Source organism: Zalophus californianus, chromosome 8 (genome assembly GCF_009762305.2).
Source record: "Zalophus californianus isolate mZalCal1 chromosome 8, mZalCal1.pri.v2, whole genome shotgun sequence".
Classification (NCBI taxonomy): Eukaryota; Metazoa; Chordata; class Mammalia; order Carnivora; family Otariidae; genus Zalophus; species Zalophus californianus.
In genome coordinates, this window is record NC_045602.1 from 40492102 (window position 1) to 40510523 (window position 18422).

General features: G+C 43.6%; 1 protein-coding gene across 1 annotated transcript; it reads right to left on the bottom strand.

The window, feature by feature from the left end:
* Positions 1-998: 998 nt before the first annotated feature.
* On the bottom strand, positions 999-8239 carry TGOLN2 (trans-golgi network protein 2). Its single transcript, XM_035728868.1, has 4 exons — positions 8098-8239; positions 6497-7872; positions 5242-5325; positions 999-3840 (listed from the first exon to the last, which is right to left on the bottom strand). Exons 1-4 carry the CDS (start codon positions 8141-8143, stop codon positions 3835-3837), a joined length of 1512 nt encoding a protein of 503 aa, XP_035584761.1. The 5' UTR covers positions 8144-8239; the 3' UTR covers positions 999-3834.
* Between the last annotated feature and the right edge of the window lie 10183 nt (positions 8240-18422).

The following is an 18422-nucleotide window of genomic DNA, read 5'->3' on the forward strand; positions in this document are numbered from 1 at the left end:
AATCAGAGTTAACTGTAAGACAAATCAGCCATCAGCCAGCTACCTCCTAGACCCAGAACACGGGCGGCCTGGTAGGAAGGAGTGGGGCTGGAAATCAGGATCAGAATGTGGAAAGCTACAGAATGTCTGCAGAGGCCTGGGATGGTGTTCCTGTTTATTGGTACATATGTAGGGATTAGATGGGAAGGTGAACAAAGGCTTTTTCACTTATATCAGACCTTATTTCTGTCAATCTTATTACCATTTTAATAAATTTAATGATTTTATAGCTTTAATATCTGAAGTTTATTTTGGTTTCTGTGCAATGATACAAAACTACATTGAAATGGCATTCAAAGAAGCTCAGTAAAACATGTACTGAAAAATACTTATCATTAGACCAAATAAGCTTTAAAAAAAATAGAAGTAATTATATAGTTAAGTTAAAGCTGAAAATAAAAAACATTGCAAAAACAGTGGCACTCTACTAACTGGGTAAACAAAAAAGGGAAACACATTCAACAATCATTTATTAACATGAGAAACTTCTGAATTAAAGGAATATCTACGAGTGTGAGGAGGCTGGCTTTGTTGGCAGCCTGAAACTACACAGGTCAGACCTAACACCGTTAGAGAGGAGTTTCTCAACTGGGACATTTAGGAAAGTCACACGTGACTTGTGGGACTAGCTGAGTTGAGATTCAGTCTTTCTCTGGACGAACAGTTAAATGGAACCTAAAAATCTCTTCCCAGACCTCTTCCTTAAACAAGGCAGTGTCAAAGGCAACCTTCCCAGCAAGATTTTTCAGAAAACAGCTGGCCAAACTACAGGGTCTGGTGTCTGGTGTCTAAAATACTCTCCTCCCTGTTCAAATGATTCAGAACATGTGCAAAGTGTGCTAGCTTTCATCACATATAAATAACAGCATTATGTATCAAGTTACCCTGTAAAAACAAGGAGCAGGCTTCCTTTTTGTGATTTAAATGACATGAAGTAGAGAAAAACACGAGAATCACCATCAGGGGAATTAGAGAGGTTTATAATTCTATCACCAAATGTTTCATTAAAAGCCATCATGGGAAAAGAAATGTCAGCATATATATATATAGCTAGTTGTCAGGTCTTTCCGAGTTGTTATAGCCTTTCTAGATAGACTGGCCTTCACTCCCCTCCGAGTCCAGAAGTGGATCTTTCTTTCTTTTTAATTTTATTGTTATGTTAATCACCATCCATTACATCATTAGTTTTTGATGCAGAAGTGGATTCTTTAAATAATTCTACTCAGTAATCTGAGATCAGCTATTCGATTTCCATTTTTTCTTTGCAGGGGGGGAACAAACCCCTCTATTGACATCCATGACTAAAGCATCGATTCCTCCTAATAGAGATCACCCTGCAACCAAAAGCTGGGGCAGGAAAGCAAGCACACAGCTGTGTGGATAGGGGTGCCTCTCGTGGCTCCATGAGCTTCCCTGCCCACCCCCCCTCCAGAGATGCCTTAGCCAGCTCATCCTCCTCCACATCATCTCTAGAAAACAGGCTTCCAATAGTTTATCTTCAAAAGGACAACTACAGAGAAAACAAGCTTTCCACTGGTGTGAGAGATTTCCTTCAGTGTAATTTCTAAAGCGAAACTTAAATTCTATCATACTTCTTTAGCACAAGATACAATACTTCTCGGATGCTCAAAAAATGGAACTATGTGGACTCCACAGAATACTTATTTTGCATCCACTTGATGCAAACCACCTCTTGGTTCCTGAAACCAACCTTTCTGCTCTCCTCCCTACAAGCAAAATCCATCAAAAGGGGACAGCAACCAGTAGCCAGGAAGAACTGTGTGAGACACCTAAGTCACATTCATATGTCCTGAACAAAGAAAATGTCTCCTTGACACTGAACTCCTGAAGAAGTACCTAGGGAATGTCACTATGGTGTAGGCAGGTACGCAGATGGTGCCAAGGGCACCCCTGCAAGCAGCTTAGTTTTTTTGGGAAGAGACCAGATAGAGACATCAGATAATGTCTGCCCCCCCCCCCTTTTTTTTGCTGGAGTCGCAAAATTTGTGACTGGCATTATGAAGAGTTATAGAGTAGAATGGAAAGAGCCAATCCTGTGTGGTGGGGGCAGTGAAGAAGGTGCCTGGAAAAACCTGAGCTGGGCCCTGAAGGAACATTTGGGGGAGAGAGGTGAGAGAAGAGAAGGGAGTGCACCCTAACCAAAGAACAGCCACGGGAAGCCAGGGAATGGAGGACACAGCAAGAACAAAAAGGCACAGAAGCCTAGATGGGCCTGACAAGAGGAGCCTCTGGCCTGGATAGGATGCAGATCTACAGAGGCCTGAACGCTGGAGTCTATAAAAGCTTGATTCTCTAAGCCACGAGAGGTAGACAGGGGAACCATGATTTTATGGAATGCTAGGAGAGCCTGACAGAAAATTCCCTAGACAAAGGAAAGCATTATAAGGTTGGTGCACAGGTAGAGAGAATGATGCCAAGAGCATTCATTCATTCCTTACCTCCGTAAATCTCAAGTCAAAGCCATGCTCTGTTTTGAGCAAGGTACAAGAAAATGTGGCAACAGGCTGGTCCCTTCTACAGACTGGCTTCCTCAACAGCAAAGAATTCACCCCACTGCCCTCACTTCCCACGTTCTTTGTATCTCCCTGAGATCAGCTATTCGATTTCCATTTTTTCTTTGCAAAAACAACTCTCTCTAGGCTATAATAGGGTAGCACAACTAGGGCAGATTTAAGGAAAACTTCAAACCACAGCAGGATCCAAGACACTACCTCAGCTACCCCTGAATTTCTTAAATTTTAATAACGTCTGACATGGAATGGAAAGAGAGTTTTTACTAATTACCCTTGGCATTTTATATCAGATGAGAGAACCATTTACTAGATTAAGGTAAAAGAGAGTACAGTTAGTTTCTGATTACAAGTCTCTTTTAGGCAACGAAGGCAATGCAGAGTTTATGGGAAACCTTCCATAAAAGCCCTTTGAAATAATGCAGATCAAAACCAAAACCGTCCCGCACATCTTATGCGAAGTCTGAGCTTACACTATTTTAAAAAGTTTGTTACAATTAGGAGTGTAGAAGAACAAAGTATTTCAATAATCATAACTGTATTTTTTAAAAAATCTATAATGGGAACCATGGCTTTACAGCTTTACTCCCAGAACCCCAAGTTCAGTTAGTACAACCAAATGTAAGTTGACTTTGTCTTAATATGAAAATATTGGAAAAATGTGAAGGACTTATGCTAGACAGGTTGGACTTACAGACAGTAAAGCACTTTTTAAAAGCTGTTTTGGTTTGCTGCTGGAGCCTCTGAAGAGAGTTATGTGTTAAAGTAGCCCTGTGTCCGTCAGCATTCACCTCTTCATCTTTTGTAAAGGGCACATCCCCCCAAAGTAATAGGCCTTGATACAAGAGCACCTCATCCTGCAGAGTTTTCCTAGGTCTACAAAGATAAATAGCGGTGGGCACAATGCTCTTTTCAAGGGATAACTACTAAATGGCCAACGCCCTAGGGAAGGCAGTCAGCAGCAGTAGCCTGCCTGGGGCTGAGATCTCCCTTTGGTCACAGCTGGCTTCCCACATGCTCTCTTTATTCACAATCAGAGGAGGAAAGGATGGAAGACACCAGCAGAGATAATGGGGACACAGGCGTACAAGGTCACCAAAGTGCAGGTGCAAATATCAAAGCAATTCCCCCGCCTCTGCCAGCCCAGACTTGCCACCAAATCCTAGAGGAGGGGGTGTCTCTTAGGTCACAGTACTTTTTTTCTTCATTTCTCTCGATTAAAAACAAATCAGCAGGGAGGACAAAGTTCTCAAGAATGGAAAAATCAAATCTGAAACGAGAGCAACAAAATTCATTGGTAACATTAATCTCCTTCCAGAGCAATATACCTCACTGCTATGCATTTAGGAGAAAAAAGATCTTATTGGGGTGCCTGGGTGGCTTAACCTGGTGGTTAAGCGTCTGCCTTCGGCTCAGGTCATGATTCTGAGGTCCTGGGATCCAGCCCTGCATCAGGCTCCCTGCTCAGGGTGAAGCCTGCTTCTCCCTCTCCCTCTGCCCTCTTCCCCCTGCTCATGCTCTGTCTCTCAAATAAATAAATAAAATCTTAAAAAAAAAAAAGTCAGTTTGAAATCAAACATACACTAGAATGATGCACACTTGGTGGAAGGAATATAGGAATCTTGGCTTCTGCTTTGTACCATTCTGTGTTGTTTTGAATTGTTTACATATGCATTTTTTAATTAAAAAAAATGAAAAGGGAAATAAATGCTTAAAGTCAATTATCTGGAAAGGTACTAGGCCAGGGCTAAATTGTGAAGCTGACCTACTGGGCTAGTTAGCAAAGGTGTTCTGAGCGGCTTATTCTGTTGCTGGCATGAACTGTACACGTGAACTGTGTTCCCTGTAGGAAGTCTTGGAACAACTCACAGTCAGGCCACCAACCACTTTTTACCAATGTCCTGACTGTCCCCACACAGAAGGGGAAAGGAGGGGTGCATGCTGGCAGCAAAAGGCAGTGGAAGTACTCTGTTCTCACTTAGACAGGCTGCCTCTGGGGAGTCTTGCTCAGCTCCTGCACTGTGGGGCGGAAGGAAGCCTCTGCTTTCTGGCAGGCCTGGGTCGGCCGCACTCAGGAAACCTAGTCCATGGTACTACGGGCTGATCTGGGGAGTTGGAGGCCTTTATGTTTCTGGACTCATTTGTACGCAGGGAGTGTAGTCTAATGCTTCGCTACCTGACGCATCATTCCTCAGCATTTGGCATCACCTAGGAACTTCCTAGAAATGTAGAAACATAGATTCCAACCGATATATAATGATTCAGATTTTGCTTTTTCATCACAATTCCCAGGGTGTTTAATGTGCCTACTAAAATTTGTGAAGTGCTGGTTCAGTGCAAAAAGCACAGGACAGGTGCCTAAGGACTTGCCATCAGGTCTTGATTTTGCCACAAACTTGTAGTAGGAACTTCGGGGGGAAAAAGCATGTTTCTGGGCCTGACTTTCCTCATCTGTTGAGGGAAGGAGCTGATGTAGAACACATGAAGGCCTCTTCTAGCTCTCATGTTGCAGACATGTATATAATGGATGTCTCTGCTTTGTGGTTCGCAAAGGGTGGGGCAATGGCGGCAGCACCCCCAGAATCAGCTGCTGTCTCTCTGTCAAATGCAAGCACACTGCTGGGCCTGAGACTGCATATCCCTCCCGCACACCTGGGGCTCCCTTCCTTACCTTCTGGTCCAAACGCTGGTAATCACTGGCCTTTGGGCGCCGAGTGACTTTAGATCTTTTTCCTTCTAGGACAAAAGCAATAATCTGGGGAAAGGAAAAAGAAATTAACAGGTGATTCTATAATAGCATATTTCAGTCTCTAAAATCAGAGGTCACCACCTAGTAGTGCATTTGTTAATGACCCGACAGTGAAAGAGCAGTACAACCACAAAGAGGCCTCTTTAAATTATAAGTTTTCAGGAGGACAGGGCCTCCAGTTACATCAGAATCTTTTATACTGCCAAACGGGAAATGACAGATGAAGGAAGACTGTTCTGGGCTTTAGCTTGTGGGAGTCTGTGTGATTTACTCAAGAGCACAAAGATCTGCCAACTGCGCCCCAGACAGCTCTAGGATAAGACATTCCTTTTTTACTTGCAAGCAATAATTATTTCTTATCTGTAAATGTACTTTTTCTCCCCACACCTTGTTTCATTTTAACCTTACCATTTTCACATCTGAGGTTCCTGTGTAATGAGCACTTGGATGTAGAATAAAGAACACACCATTCTTATTAAATGTCTTCCCTCATTCCTCACAGCCATAGGCATACTGACATCGTGAACTTTCCAATTTTAACCAGGCTATAGAAACTACTAAATTCTTAGAGCTCAATAAGAAATGCAATTATTTTGTCATCAGAGTGGTTGCTAAGCAACACAGATATTACTCCACACCAAACCCTGCTATAAGATGAGTGTATCCATGCAATTTCTGGCCATTCTTCTAATCAGAAACTCAACTGATTGTAGAAGATAGTTCCTGGGCTCTCTGCTGTTGATGTCAAAGACTATGTAACCACTCTTTCTGCCATTGCAGATGGAAGATAAAAGCTTGGGAAAGGAAACTAGAGATAATGCACGATCTTCAGAGTGGAAACAGGAAATCAGACAAACTGTCAGGTACTCAGGTTATCTGAGGCAGTAAACGATCTAAGTTTAAGATTATGGGAGGAGACCCAATTTAGGTCAGATCATAATAATGTCCTCACTTGGCACCTAATACAGCAGCAGAGGGTACTCAAAGGAATCTGACACGAAAGAAGATGATTTATAAAATGAGAGTAAAGAGCCCTAGCAGAATCTGAGGAAAAACTGAAGTTTGTCTTAAAATCCCCAGTGCTCACAGGCAGATGATGGAGAGATACTGGCCCCCACACCAAGCTTTCAGGGTGGAGGAAATCCCATTCCTCTTCTTAAGGCAATTCTTGACTTACCTTCCGTTTGTTGTGATAGGCAATGTAGAGGACAGCAACAAGAATGGCTGCAGTCACCAGATAGGCAAAGAAGTGGCTGCTCTCTGCACTAGCACTTCCAAGATTGCCCTTAAAAGGGTCACCATTCTCTCTACCCATGGAATCCAAAAGTGTCCCTTCACGGTTCTCACTGGAGGCAAGGCCAGGCATTTCTTTCTCTCCTTCGGATGGTGAATCTTCTTCAGGCTCTGTATCCCCTTCCTCAGCCTTCTTGGGCTCCACATCTGTAAGCTCTGAAGACTTGCTTTCTCTCTCCTGCTGTGGAGAAGTGGGTTTCGAGTCTAGTAATACTTTCTCCCCAGATTCACTTCTAAAAGCATGCAGAGAGCTATCTTCGTCAGCTGGTATGTTTAAGTCAGGCTTGGTGGGCTCCTTATCAGAGGAGGGGCTGGAGACCAGCTTGTCAGGGCCTTCTCCCGTGGACTGTGGCCGGGATTTCTCTTTGTCAGGGCCATCTCCCGTGGACTGCGGCCGGGATTTCTCCTTGTCAGGGCCTTCTCCTGTGGACTGTGGCCGGGATTTCTCCTTGTCAGGGCCATCTTCTGTGGACTGTGGCCGGGATTTCTCTTTGTCAGGGCCATCTCCCGTGGACTGCGGCCGGGATTTCTCCTTGTCAGGGTCTTCTCCCGTGGACTGCAGCTCAGGCTTCCCCTTGTCAGTGCCATCTCCCCTGGACTGTGGCCGGGATTTCTCCTTGTCAGGGCCATCTCCCGTGGACTGCGGCTCAGGCTTCCCCTTGTCAGGGCCTTCTCCCGTGGACTGTGACCGGGATTTCTCTTTGTCAGGGCCTTCTCCCGTGGACTGTGGCCGGGATTTCTCCTTGTCAGGGCCTTCTCCCGTGGACTGTGACCGGGATTTCTCCTTGTCAGGGCCTTCTCCCGTGGACTGTGGCCGGGATTTCTCCTTGTCAGGGCCTTCTCCCGTGGACTGTGGCCGGGATCTCTCCTTGTCAGGGCCTTCTCCCGTGGACTGTGACCGGGATTTCTCCTTGTCAGGGCCTTCTCCCGTGGACTGCGGCCGGGATTTCTCTTTGTCAGGGCCTTCTCCCGTGGACTGCGGCCGGGATTTCTCCTTGTCAGGGCCTTCTCCCAGGGACTGCAGCTCCGGCTTCCCCTTTTGAGGGCCTTCTCCCGTGGACTGTGGCTCGGCCTTCCGCTTGTTAGGGTCGTCTCCTGTGGACTGCAGCCGGGATTTCTCCTTGTCAGGGCCTTCTCCCGTGGACTGCAGCTCGGCCGTCTTGTCAGGGTCGTCTCCTGTGGACAGCGGCTCGGCCTCGTCAGGGCTGTCTCCCGTGGATTGCACCTTTAACTTGCCAGACTGTTCTTGTGTTCCGAACACTGAAATAGAGAAACCAGTTGGTACTGAAAAAAGGATGGCCAAGAGAAGGGAGCCCTCAGAGCTAGAAGAGACCGAGGCAACAAGCAAACGGGAGAGGTGAGTGATGGCAAGCGGAGGGGTGGCTATGGCAGGGAAGAAACGAGTTCAGAGAGCGACCCGGCCGCGGTGAGGATGGTGGGCCTGAGGGTGACAGTAGGATCATCGGGCGTGGGGAGGGGTCTTACCCGCTGCTGCGACGCTCAGCAGGACCAACGCAACCAGGAACCGCATTCTGCACGGACTGTGCTTCCGCCCCCCACTGTTCTCGCGAGATCCGTCCGCGCACTCTTAGTGTTCATAGCTCCGCCCCTTCCTGCGCGCGTCTTTCCGCCGCACGCCCAGGCGAGGGGAGGGGCTTAGGAAAGGGCCGGATTGGTCGGCGTTTCAGACCTTTCTCTTCGGCTGTGGACCCGTTCTTCAGTGCAGGCGTCGAACAACTTCTTTCTTTTCCAGGTTTCTTCGCTGCGTAGCTGCCGCCGCAAACGTCACCCCATTTTACCTTCTTTTCCCTTGTACTTCCGAGACAGTCTTGGCAGAGCCAGAGCTCCCTGGCCGACGGATGGCCCCACGGGATTGAGGTCGCTGGGACCCGGCTCCTCGGCTCCATCCTCTGCTCACATTTTTAAATTTTTCCCTTTCTCGTTTTTCTTTGCTCGTAGCTCACAAACGTGTTGAGCTCAGGTCTCTCCGATCTGGAAACAAAAACTCATTCCGTCGCCTTTGTAGCGGGAGCCTTCCCGTTCCAGTTTCTCTTTCCTGATCCCCCGGGGACTGCCCTCCGAGGTTCGCCAAAGATCTTTTCTAAAAAGTATATCCTTTTTCTGGTCATGAAAGTTATTCATATTCACGTAGAAGATTTAGTGAACGTATTTATAGAAATAGAAAACAAAATATCCCACTCTTCCGGGATAATCACTACTAAAGTTTTAGTGCGTTTTCTGTCTTGCAAACATTTTAATATTTTTGATTTGGTAATACATCCTAGTGGTTCAGAAGTCAAAATGAGTTTTTTTTTTTTTTTAAAGTATACATCAGAAAGTTCTTGCTCCCTACCATTCTACAGGTTACCACTTAGTTTATTGTGTTTCTATGTAGTGTTTTATTTATTTTCTAGTGTTTTTTTTTTTTTTTAAGGTTTTATTTATTTGAGAGACACACACAGAGCACCAGCAGGCAGACGGAGAGGGACAAGCCGACTCCTGGCTGAGCCGGGAGCCCAACATGGGGATTGATCCCAGGACGCCGGGATCATGACCTGAGCTTAAGGCAGACACTTAACCAGCTGGTGTTTTTGTTTGTTTGTTTTTTAAAATATTTCATTTATTTATTTTGACAGAGAGACAGTGAGAGAAGGAACACAAGCAGGGGGAGCAGGAGAGGGAGGAGCAGGCTTCCCTCTGAGCAGGGAGCTTGATGTGGGCTCTATCCCAGGACCCTGGGACGATGACCAGAGCCGAAGGCAGACGCCTAACGACTCAGCCACCCAGGCGCCCCTAGTGTTTTTTTTTTTTTAAGCAAATACAAATGTACTTATTTTTTCCTCCGACTTTATTGGTGTATTTGTTCTTTTCCCTATGCATACTCATTTTCCTCCAAATTGGTATCATTGGGTAGTTTTGTATCCCACTGTTAAAAGTGCTGTTAGTTTATACATTAATTGCTGCTTTATTTTTTTTTTAAAGATTTTATTTATTTATTTGAGAGAGAGAATGAGAGATAGAGAGCACATGGGAGGGGGGAGGGTCAGAGGGAGAAGCAGACTCCCCACCGAGCAGGGAGCCCGATGCGGGACTCGATCCCGGGACTCCAGGATCATGACCTGAGCCGAAGGCAGTCGCTCAACCAACTGAGCCACCCAGGCGCCCCTAATTGCTGCTTTAAATCGTTTTATAATCATTTGCCAGGTTAGCTGCTTTGTAGACTGGTTTTAAAAATGATAGGTCCTAACTTAATGGAGCATGCAATCTAGTGGGGAGCACAAATATTAATCAAATACTTATGCAAATTGTGTGTGTGTGTGTGTCTGTGTGGTGTGTATGTGTCTGTGTGAGTGCACATTCTAAGAAATGCCAAGAAAGCAAAGTGCAGAAACCGTGAGCTCTATTGAGAAAGGGACCTTTGAGTGGAGGAGCAGAGAGTGTAGGTCTTTCCCAGGTGAGGCTGAAGGGAAGAGGATGAGCTCTCTGGGCTAAGTGTACAGCATGTGCAAAGGCCTGGAAGCAGGTGGGAACCTAATATTTTTCGGAAGTCTAAAGATGAGAACAGAATTGCCAGATAACAGAGAATAAGGAAAATGGCAAGGGGTGAGGCTGGAGCAAAGCCAGATTTAAGGAGTAAATGATCTGGGAGTTGTCCAGAATGTAAGTCTTTGTGCTACACAAAAGTATATCAGAAAATATTCCAGTTAACTCAGGTTGAAATGTAATCCCACCAAAAAGGACTACAGCTGCCAGGGCAAATAACACTCCTCTGTAGTCTGTTGAGTACAATATTGAGGTTACATGTCAGGCAGTTCCAGTCAATTGAAATTCTTCAGAATTTCAAGGAACAGTACGTGGCATTGAGATACAGTTTTCAGGACCCAAGTGTTTTGTTTGTTTGTTTTTATTTTTTTTAAAGATTTTATTTATTTGATAGAGACACAGCGAGAGAGGGAACACAAGCAGGAGTGGGAGAGGGAGAAGCAGGCTTCCCGCTGAGCAGGGAGCCCGTTGTGGGGTTTGATCCCAGGACCCTGGGATCAAGACCTGAGCCGAAGGCAGACGCTTAACGACTGAGCCTCCCAGGCGCCCAGGACCCAAGTATTTTGTTATTTAAAAACCCTTTAATATGCTTCCCAATGTTTTTCTGTTGTAAGAAAATCTCACACACATCCTCAATACTGAGGAGAGAGTAAGAATCAGAGAAGTAGGGCTTCTGGGTGGCGCCGTCGGTTAAGCGACCAGCTCCTGATTTTGGTTCAGGTTGTGATCTCAGAATGTGATATCGGCCTTGAAATCGAACCCCAAGTCAGGCTTCACGCTCAGCAGGGAGTCTGCTCAAGATTCTCTCTCCCACTCCCCTTCACCCCCATCCCCGCTGGCGCGCATGCCCGCGCTCTCTCTCTCTTTTAAAAGAAGGATCACAGAGAAATTTTTTACCAAATTAATTCAGAAATGTGATTCTGCTCTGGCTAAAGGATGTGAACTGGTAAATGAATCTGTTTCTGAAAGAAAATTCTCTCCACCTCCCTCAAATAAATATTTGGCTAACATTACAGGATATTGGCTTGGCAGGAGTGTGTGTGTAGGGAAGTGAATAGAATTGTTAAGCTTGACCTGGTGTCCACGTGAGTAGGCAGGAGAGTAGAGAAGTGTCCAAAGCATGCAGAGTTTGGGGGCCATGCCTAAGGGTTTATATTTTATTTAACAGTAATGAGAAGCCAAAAGAGGTTTAAGTAGAGGAAAGATATAATCAAGTTGTGAAAATTTTTTTTTTAAGATTTTATTTCTTTATTTGACAGAGACAGCGCGAGAGTGGGAACACAAGCAGGGGGAGGGGGAGAGGGAGAAGGAGGCTTCCTGCTGAGCAGAGCAGGGAGCCTGATGGAGGGCTGGATCCCAGGACCCTGGGATCATGACCTGAGCCAAAGGCAGATGCTTAATGACTGAGCCACCCAGGTGCCCCAAGTTGTGAATTTTTGAAGATTAATCTGGTTGTAGGTTGAAGAATCTACTCTTGGAGTGGAGAGAGAAGAGTGGATTTAGGAGTAAATCAGCAGACTGTTTCAGTTCTAGTAGGACTAACGCAAGGACAATGAGAATGCAAGGAAAAGTGAGTAGACTCAAGATAAATTTGGGAGGTAATACCAGCAGGCCTTGGAGAGGGACTGGATATGGGGGCAAGGGGTGATGGTGAGGAAGGTGTGGCGAGTCAGACTTTGTGGGGATAGGGCATAGAAAATGAATTTGCTTCTGGTGGTATAAGATGCCTATAAGACAGTCAGATGAAGCAGTTAGAGAGGTAGTTGGAAATGTGAGCACAGCATTCAAAGGTAAATATGGAAACCATTTTCCTAATTAAATATTGTTCAAAAAACATGACTGTTAACGGCTTCATAAAAACATTTATAAGGGGTACCCGGGTGGCTCAGTCAGTTGGGCATCCAACTCCTGGTTTCTACTCAGGTCATGATCTCAGGGTCCTGGGATCAAGCTCTGCCTTGGGCTCCACACTCAGCTGGGAGTCTGCTGGAGATTGTCTCCCTTTCCCTCTCCCTCTGCTCCTCCCCCTGCTCTCTCTCTCTCTCTCTCAAATAAGTAAATAAAAATTTAAAAATAATAATAAATGAATTTATCATAAATTTTGTCACAGTTCCCTTATTACTGGAGATCTGGATTGTTTTCAGTTTTCTACTGGTAGTAACTATTATTATCAGGTACTGGCTAGGTGCATTTTAAGATGAGGGAGACCCTCAAAAAGATTAAGTAACTTGCTTAAGGCCGTGCTGTTGTCTTACCCAACATTTAATAGCAGTGAGTATTCATCATCTGCCAATTTGGTAGGAGAAAAAGTCCCTAACTGTTATTCTTTAATGTTTATTGCATAAGTAGTTTACATGACCTTGGGCAATTTACCTAACTGTGTTAAGTATTAATTTCTTCATTATGAAATGGGAATAAAAGTGTTGAGAATTAGATAATTCATATGGAGTATTTAACCTAGTATCTAGCATATAATTAAGACTTCCCAAAGTTATTATTATTATAATTATATGTTCATTATACAAAAATTTTAAAAATAAGGATAAGCCAAAGTAAGAAAATAAAAATATCTTGTAGTCCAGAGCTATTGTCATGAATATTTTGCTGGTTTTTCCTTTTTTATGGGTGTCTATGTACACATGATAGATTATTAACTGAAAATAAAGCAAGTTACAAAACCATACATACAACTGTTCCCTACAGGTCCTCTTTGTAGTTTCAGTGCTACAACTAGTCATGTCACTTGTCTTCTGGGACACGTTTTCCACTGTTTCTTTACTCAACATCCTTTGAGGGCTTTCAGTTGTCATAGAACTGAGTCTTTCTATGAGGAAAGTGAAATCAACAGACTGAAATATAGCACGGAGTTGAAGTAAGATAAGGAGTTAGATATTTCAGTAGAGTGTTGAGGGCAAAACCTGTATGCAGTGGGATAAGTAGGGAACGGAAGGTAAGTAGTAACTACCCTTTTCTGGAAGTTTGCATGTGAAACAGAGGGTTTCAAGTTATGTAAGAGGATTGAACTTTTTTGTTGACTGAGGGGAAGAACTCATTAGACAAAGTGACCGAGATTACAAGGTACAGAGATGAACAAGGTCAGAGTTGAAGGGTTGGGTCTAGGGTGCAGCAGAGCAATTGACTTTGGATTGAACCACAGGTTGACTTTGAGACCTGTGGACATGCAGTTAAAATAGTTAGAGGGTGAGTAGAGATTTAGGTGGGGATGTGGGAGATCAAAATCTCAGCCTCAAGTTTCTTGATATTCTAAGAGGCAAGGCAGTCTTCAAGAGTGGGAAGGTGGGGACTGAGTCATCGGGGGTTTGAGAATGGTGACATGGAGTTGTTGAGGGGATTTGGAGAGGAGCTGACAAAGGTCAAGTGTAATAACCAGTGAGTGGCACAGAAGGTCTGGCTGATGTTCGGCATCACAAATCAATTGTGGCACCTAGTTGATTGTGTGGTTCTTTAGGCAGAGCGTCTAACTGGAATAGGATTAGAGAAGGCAGATTTCAGCACTAACCCCTAACTCACACCAATTTTGGTTTAAGGGAGTGGTAGCTCCCTTAATAATAAATTTAATTTTTATCTTAATAAATCTTTAATAAATCTTAAATTTTCCTTGCAACCCTTCATGATAAAAACACTTAAACTAGGAAAAGAAGGGAACTTTCTCAACCTGAAAGAGGGCATCATACCAAAATCTCACAACTAACATTATACTTAGTGGTAAAAGACTTAATAAATCTTTAATAAATCTTAAATTTTCCTTGCAACCCTTCATGATAAAAACACTTAAACTAGGAAAAGAAGGGAACTTTCTCAACCTGAAAGAGGGCATCATACCAAAATCTCACAACTAACATTATACTTAGTGGTAAAAGACTGGAAGCTTTCCCTCTAAGATTAGGAACAGACGGTGATGTCTGCTCTTACCATTTCAACTCTGTACTGGGAGTAGCCAGGATAATTTGGCAAGAAAATGAAATAAAAAGTATCCAGATTGGAAAGGAAGAAGTAAAACTATATTTGCAAATGATGTGATCTTGCATATAAAAATCCTGAGGATTTTCTAAAAATTTATTTTATTTATTTATTTTTTAAAGATTTTATTTATTTATTTGACAGAGACACAGCGAGAGAGGGAACAAAAGCAGGGAGAGTAGGAGAGGGAGAAGCAGGCTTCCCGCTGAGCGGGAAGCCTGATGCGGGACTTGATCTAAGGACCCTGGGATCTTGACCTGAGCCGAAGGCAGATGCCTAATGACTGAGCCACCCAGGCGCCCCTCTAGAAATTTATTAAAACAAGTTCAGCAATGGCGCACCTGACTGGCGCAGTTGGTAGAGCATGCAACTCTTGATCTCAGGGTCATGAGTTCAAGCCCCATGTTGGACATGAGCCTACTTTAAAATAAACACACACACACAAGATCAGCAACGTTATAAGATGTGAGATCAATATACAAAAATCAATTTCTATACATTTGCAATACACAATCTAGAAATTGAAATTGTTTAAGAAACAATTCCATTTACTATCAAAAAGAACAAAAGAGGGGCGCCTGGGTGGCTCGGTGGGTTAAGCATCTGCTTTCAGCATAGGTCATGATCTCAGGGTCCTGAAATCGAGCCCCGCATCAGGCTTCCTGCTCAGTGAGGAGTCTGCTTCTCCCTCCGCCGCCCAGCTCGTGCTCTCTCTCTCTCTCTCTCAAATAAATAAATAAATAAATAAATAAGTAAATAAATCAATCTTTAAAAAAAAATAAAGAGGCAGGGGCACCTGGCTGGCTTACTCAGTAGAGCATGCAACTCTTGATCTCGGGGTTGTGAGTTCAAGCCCCATGGTGGGCATAGAGCTTACATTAAAAAAAAGAAAAAAAAGTAATATTTTTTTAAAAAACAGTGCAAAACTTATACTCTGAAAACTATAAAACATTATTGAAAGAAACTAAAGACCTACATAAATGGAAAGACATTCCATATTCATGGATTGGAAAATTTAATTTTATTAAGATGACTATGCTCCCCAAATTGACCTACCAACACAATCTCTATTAAAATCTCAGCTGACTTCTTTGCAGAAAGTGACAAGCTGATTCTAAAATTCATGGAAATGCAAGAGACCTAAAAGAGCCAAAACAGGCTTGGAAAAGAGCAAAGTTGGAGGACTCACCCTTCTTAACTTTTTTTTTTAATGTAAGCTCTATCCTCCATGTGGGTCTTGAACTCACGACCCCGAGTTCCAGAGTCACATGGTCTACTGACTGAGCTGGCCAGGTGCCCCAATACTTCCCAACTTTATTTATTTTTTTTAAGATTTTATTTATTTATTTGAGAGAAAGAGAATGAGAGATAGAGAGCACGAGAGGGAAGAGGGTCAGAGGGAGAAGCAGACTCCCTGCTGAGCAGGGAGCCCGATGTGGGACTTGATCCCGGGACTCCAGGATCATGACCTGAGCCGAAGGCAGTCGCTCAACCAACTGAGCCACCCAGGCGCCCCAATACTTCCCAACTTTAAAACTTACTACAAAGCTATAGTAATTAGGATGGTGTGGTATTGGCATAAAGACATATAGATTAATTGAGTCGAATTCAAAGTCCAGAAATAAGCCTCTACATTTATGGTCAGCTGATTTCAATGAGGGTCCTAAGACAGTTCACTGGGGGAAAGAATAGTCTTTTCAGCAGATAGAACAGTCTGGGACAACTGTCTAATAAGCATATGAAGAGATGCTCAACATCACTGGGATTAGGTAGATACAAATCAAAATCACACTGAGATACCGCTTCACACCTACTGGGATCGCTATAATAAACAGACAAAACAGAAAAAAATGTGTTGGTGAGGATGTGGAGAAATTGGATCCTCACACGTTGCTGGTTGAAATGTAAAATGGTGCAGCTGCTATGGAAAACAGTTTGGTAATTCGTCAGAAAGTAAAAACACAGAATTATCATATGACCCAGCAATTCTACTCCTAGGTATATATCCCAAAGAATTGAACACAGGGACTCAAACATTATACTTACATGTGATGTTCAAGGGAGTATTCTCAATAGCCTAAAGGTAGAAACAACCCATGTATTCATCAATAGATGAGTGGATAAGCAAAATGTGGTTTATATAAACAATGGATTAGATTATTCTGTTATAAAAGGGAATGCAATTCTGACACATGCTACAATGTAGATGAACCTTGACAGCATTATACTAAGTGAAATAAGCCAGACGCAAAAGGACAAATACTGTATGATTCCACTTATATGAGGTACCCAGAATAGGCAAATTCATAAAGAGAAAGTAGATTAGAGGTTCCTAAGTCTTTGGGGAAGGGGGAATGGGGAGTTAATGTTTAACAGGTAGTTTGTGTTTGGGATGATGAAAGCGTTCTGGAAATTGACAGTGGTTATGGTTGCATGATGTTGTGAATGTACTTAATACCACTAGGTTGTCCATTTAAAAATAGTTAAAATGGTGAATTTTATATTATACATACATTTTACCACAATAAAAAAAAGCTGTGTCTGAGTGGGGTAAAAAAACCTGGCAAGTACTCGTAAAAATGGCAAGCGAAGACAGAAGTAGTTTATCAAGTCTTTAAAAAAAAGAGGAATGAAATGCTAATCCATGCTAGAATGTGGACAATGCTGGAGAACAGTGGGCAAAGGCAGGCACAAAAGGGCAGTTTAGGATTCCACTTACACGGACTACTTGGAATAGGCAAATTCATGGAATGAGCAAGTGGATGAGAGGTCACGTGGGGGCTGGGGGGAGGGGTAATGACTCAGTGGTCATATAGATTCTGTTCAAGGGGATGAAAAGTTTTGGAAATAGTGGTGGTGGTGATACAACATTGTGAATGGAATGAGTGCCAGTGACTTGTACATTTACAAATAGTTAAAATGGCAAATTTATGTCACATATATTTTACCATCAAAAATAAAGGAGGGGCACCTGGGTTGGCTCAGTGGGTTAAGCGTCCGACCCTTGGTTTTGGCTCAGGTCTTGATCTCAGGGTCGTGAGATGGAAACCCACGTGGGGCTCTGCCCTAGGTGTGGGAGCCTGCTGAAGATTCTCTCTCCCATTGGGGTGCCTGGGTGGCTCAGATGGTTGAGTGTCTGCCTTCAGCTCAGGTCATGATCCCAGGGTCCTGGGATCAAGCCCCATATCGGGCTCCTGGCTGAGCGGGGAGCCTGCTTCTCCCTCTCCCCCTGCTCATGCTCTCTCTCTATCTGTCTCAAGTGAATAAAATCTTAAAAAAAAAAAAAAAAAAAAAGATTCTCCTTCTCCCTCTGCACCCACCCCCACCCCTCCATCTCCCCTCCAAAAATAAATAAGTAAAAAAATAAAAAAGGGAACGAAGTACTGATACATGCTACAGCGTGGATGAACCTTGAAAATAGCAGGTTGACAGAAGTCAGTGAGAAAGGACCATATGTGGGGCACCTGCCTGGCTCAGTCAGTAAAGCCTGTGAGCCTGATCGCAGGGTCATGAGTTCAAGCCCCATGCTGGGCGGGGAGCCTACTAAAAGCAAAAAAAAAAAACCCAACACACCCATGCACACACACAAATACCAGATGCTGTATCATCCCATTTATTATTTTTTTAAAAGTTTTATTTTTTTAAGTCATCCCTACATCCAACGTGGGGCTTGAACTCACCACGCAGAGGTCAGGAGTTGCATGCTCTTCCGACTGAGTCAGCCAGGCAGTCCCTATATGACCCCATTTAAATGTCGTGTCCAGGATAGACAAATCCAGAGACAGAAAATAGATTAGTTGTTGCCTGGGACTGCAGGGTGTGAAGGCAAGAAATGGGGGTGACTTCTAAAGGGTCTGGGGTTCCTTTTCAAGGTGATGAAAATGTTCTAAAATTGACTATGATGATGGATACACAACTTGAACATAAGAAAACTACTGAATTGTACACTTTAAATGGGTAAATTGCATGTTATGTGAATTATAGCTCAGTAAGGCTGTTATAAAAGAAATTGCAGTGCTAGGTACCATGCAAAACAACCAAAGGATGCCCCTTACATCTTGGCAATTATAAGAAAACAAACAAAAAAAAATAAAATAAAGATTTCTCTCTTTGGATTTCAGTTATCGATACTGACGGGTCTCTGTACATTTGAGGCTGGAAGTTGGGTTGAATTTTTCTGTCAGGCATGTTTTCGTATTCTCCCCTCCAACCCCCTGCAAAAATCTAGCACAGGGCTTGCTATGAAGATGGGGGCTTGATTCAAACAAAAGGATTGAAATACTCAG

Bases quoted from the DNA above. Each gene is read 5' to 3' on its own strand.
- TGOLN2 (XM_035728868.1), bottom strand. From the start codon at position 8,143: ATGCGGTTCCTGGTTGCGTTGGTCCTGCTGAGCGTCGCAGCAGCGG. The intron at 7,873-8,097 runs GTAAGACCCCTC...TCTCTATTTCAG, and splicing joins GCTGAGCGTCGCAGCAGCGG to TGTTCGGAACACAAGAACAG. The intron at 5,326-6,496 runs GTAAGTCAAGAA...TCCTTTCCCCAG, and splicing joins CCTATCACAACAAACGGAAG to ATTATTGCTTTTGTCCTAGA.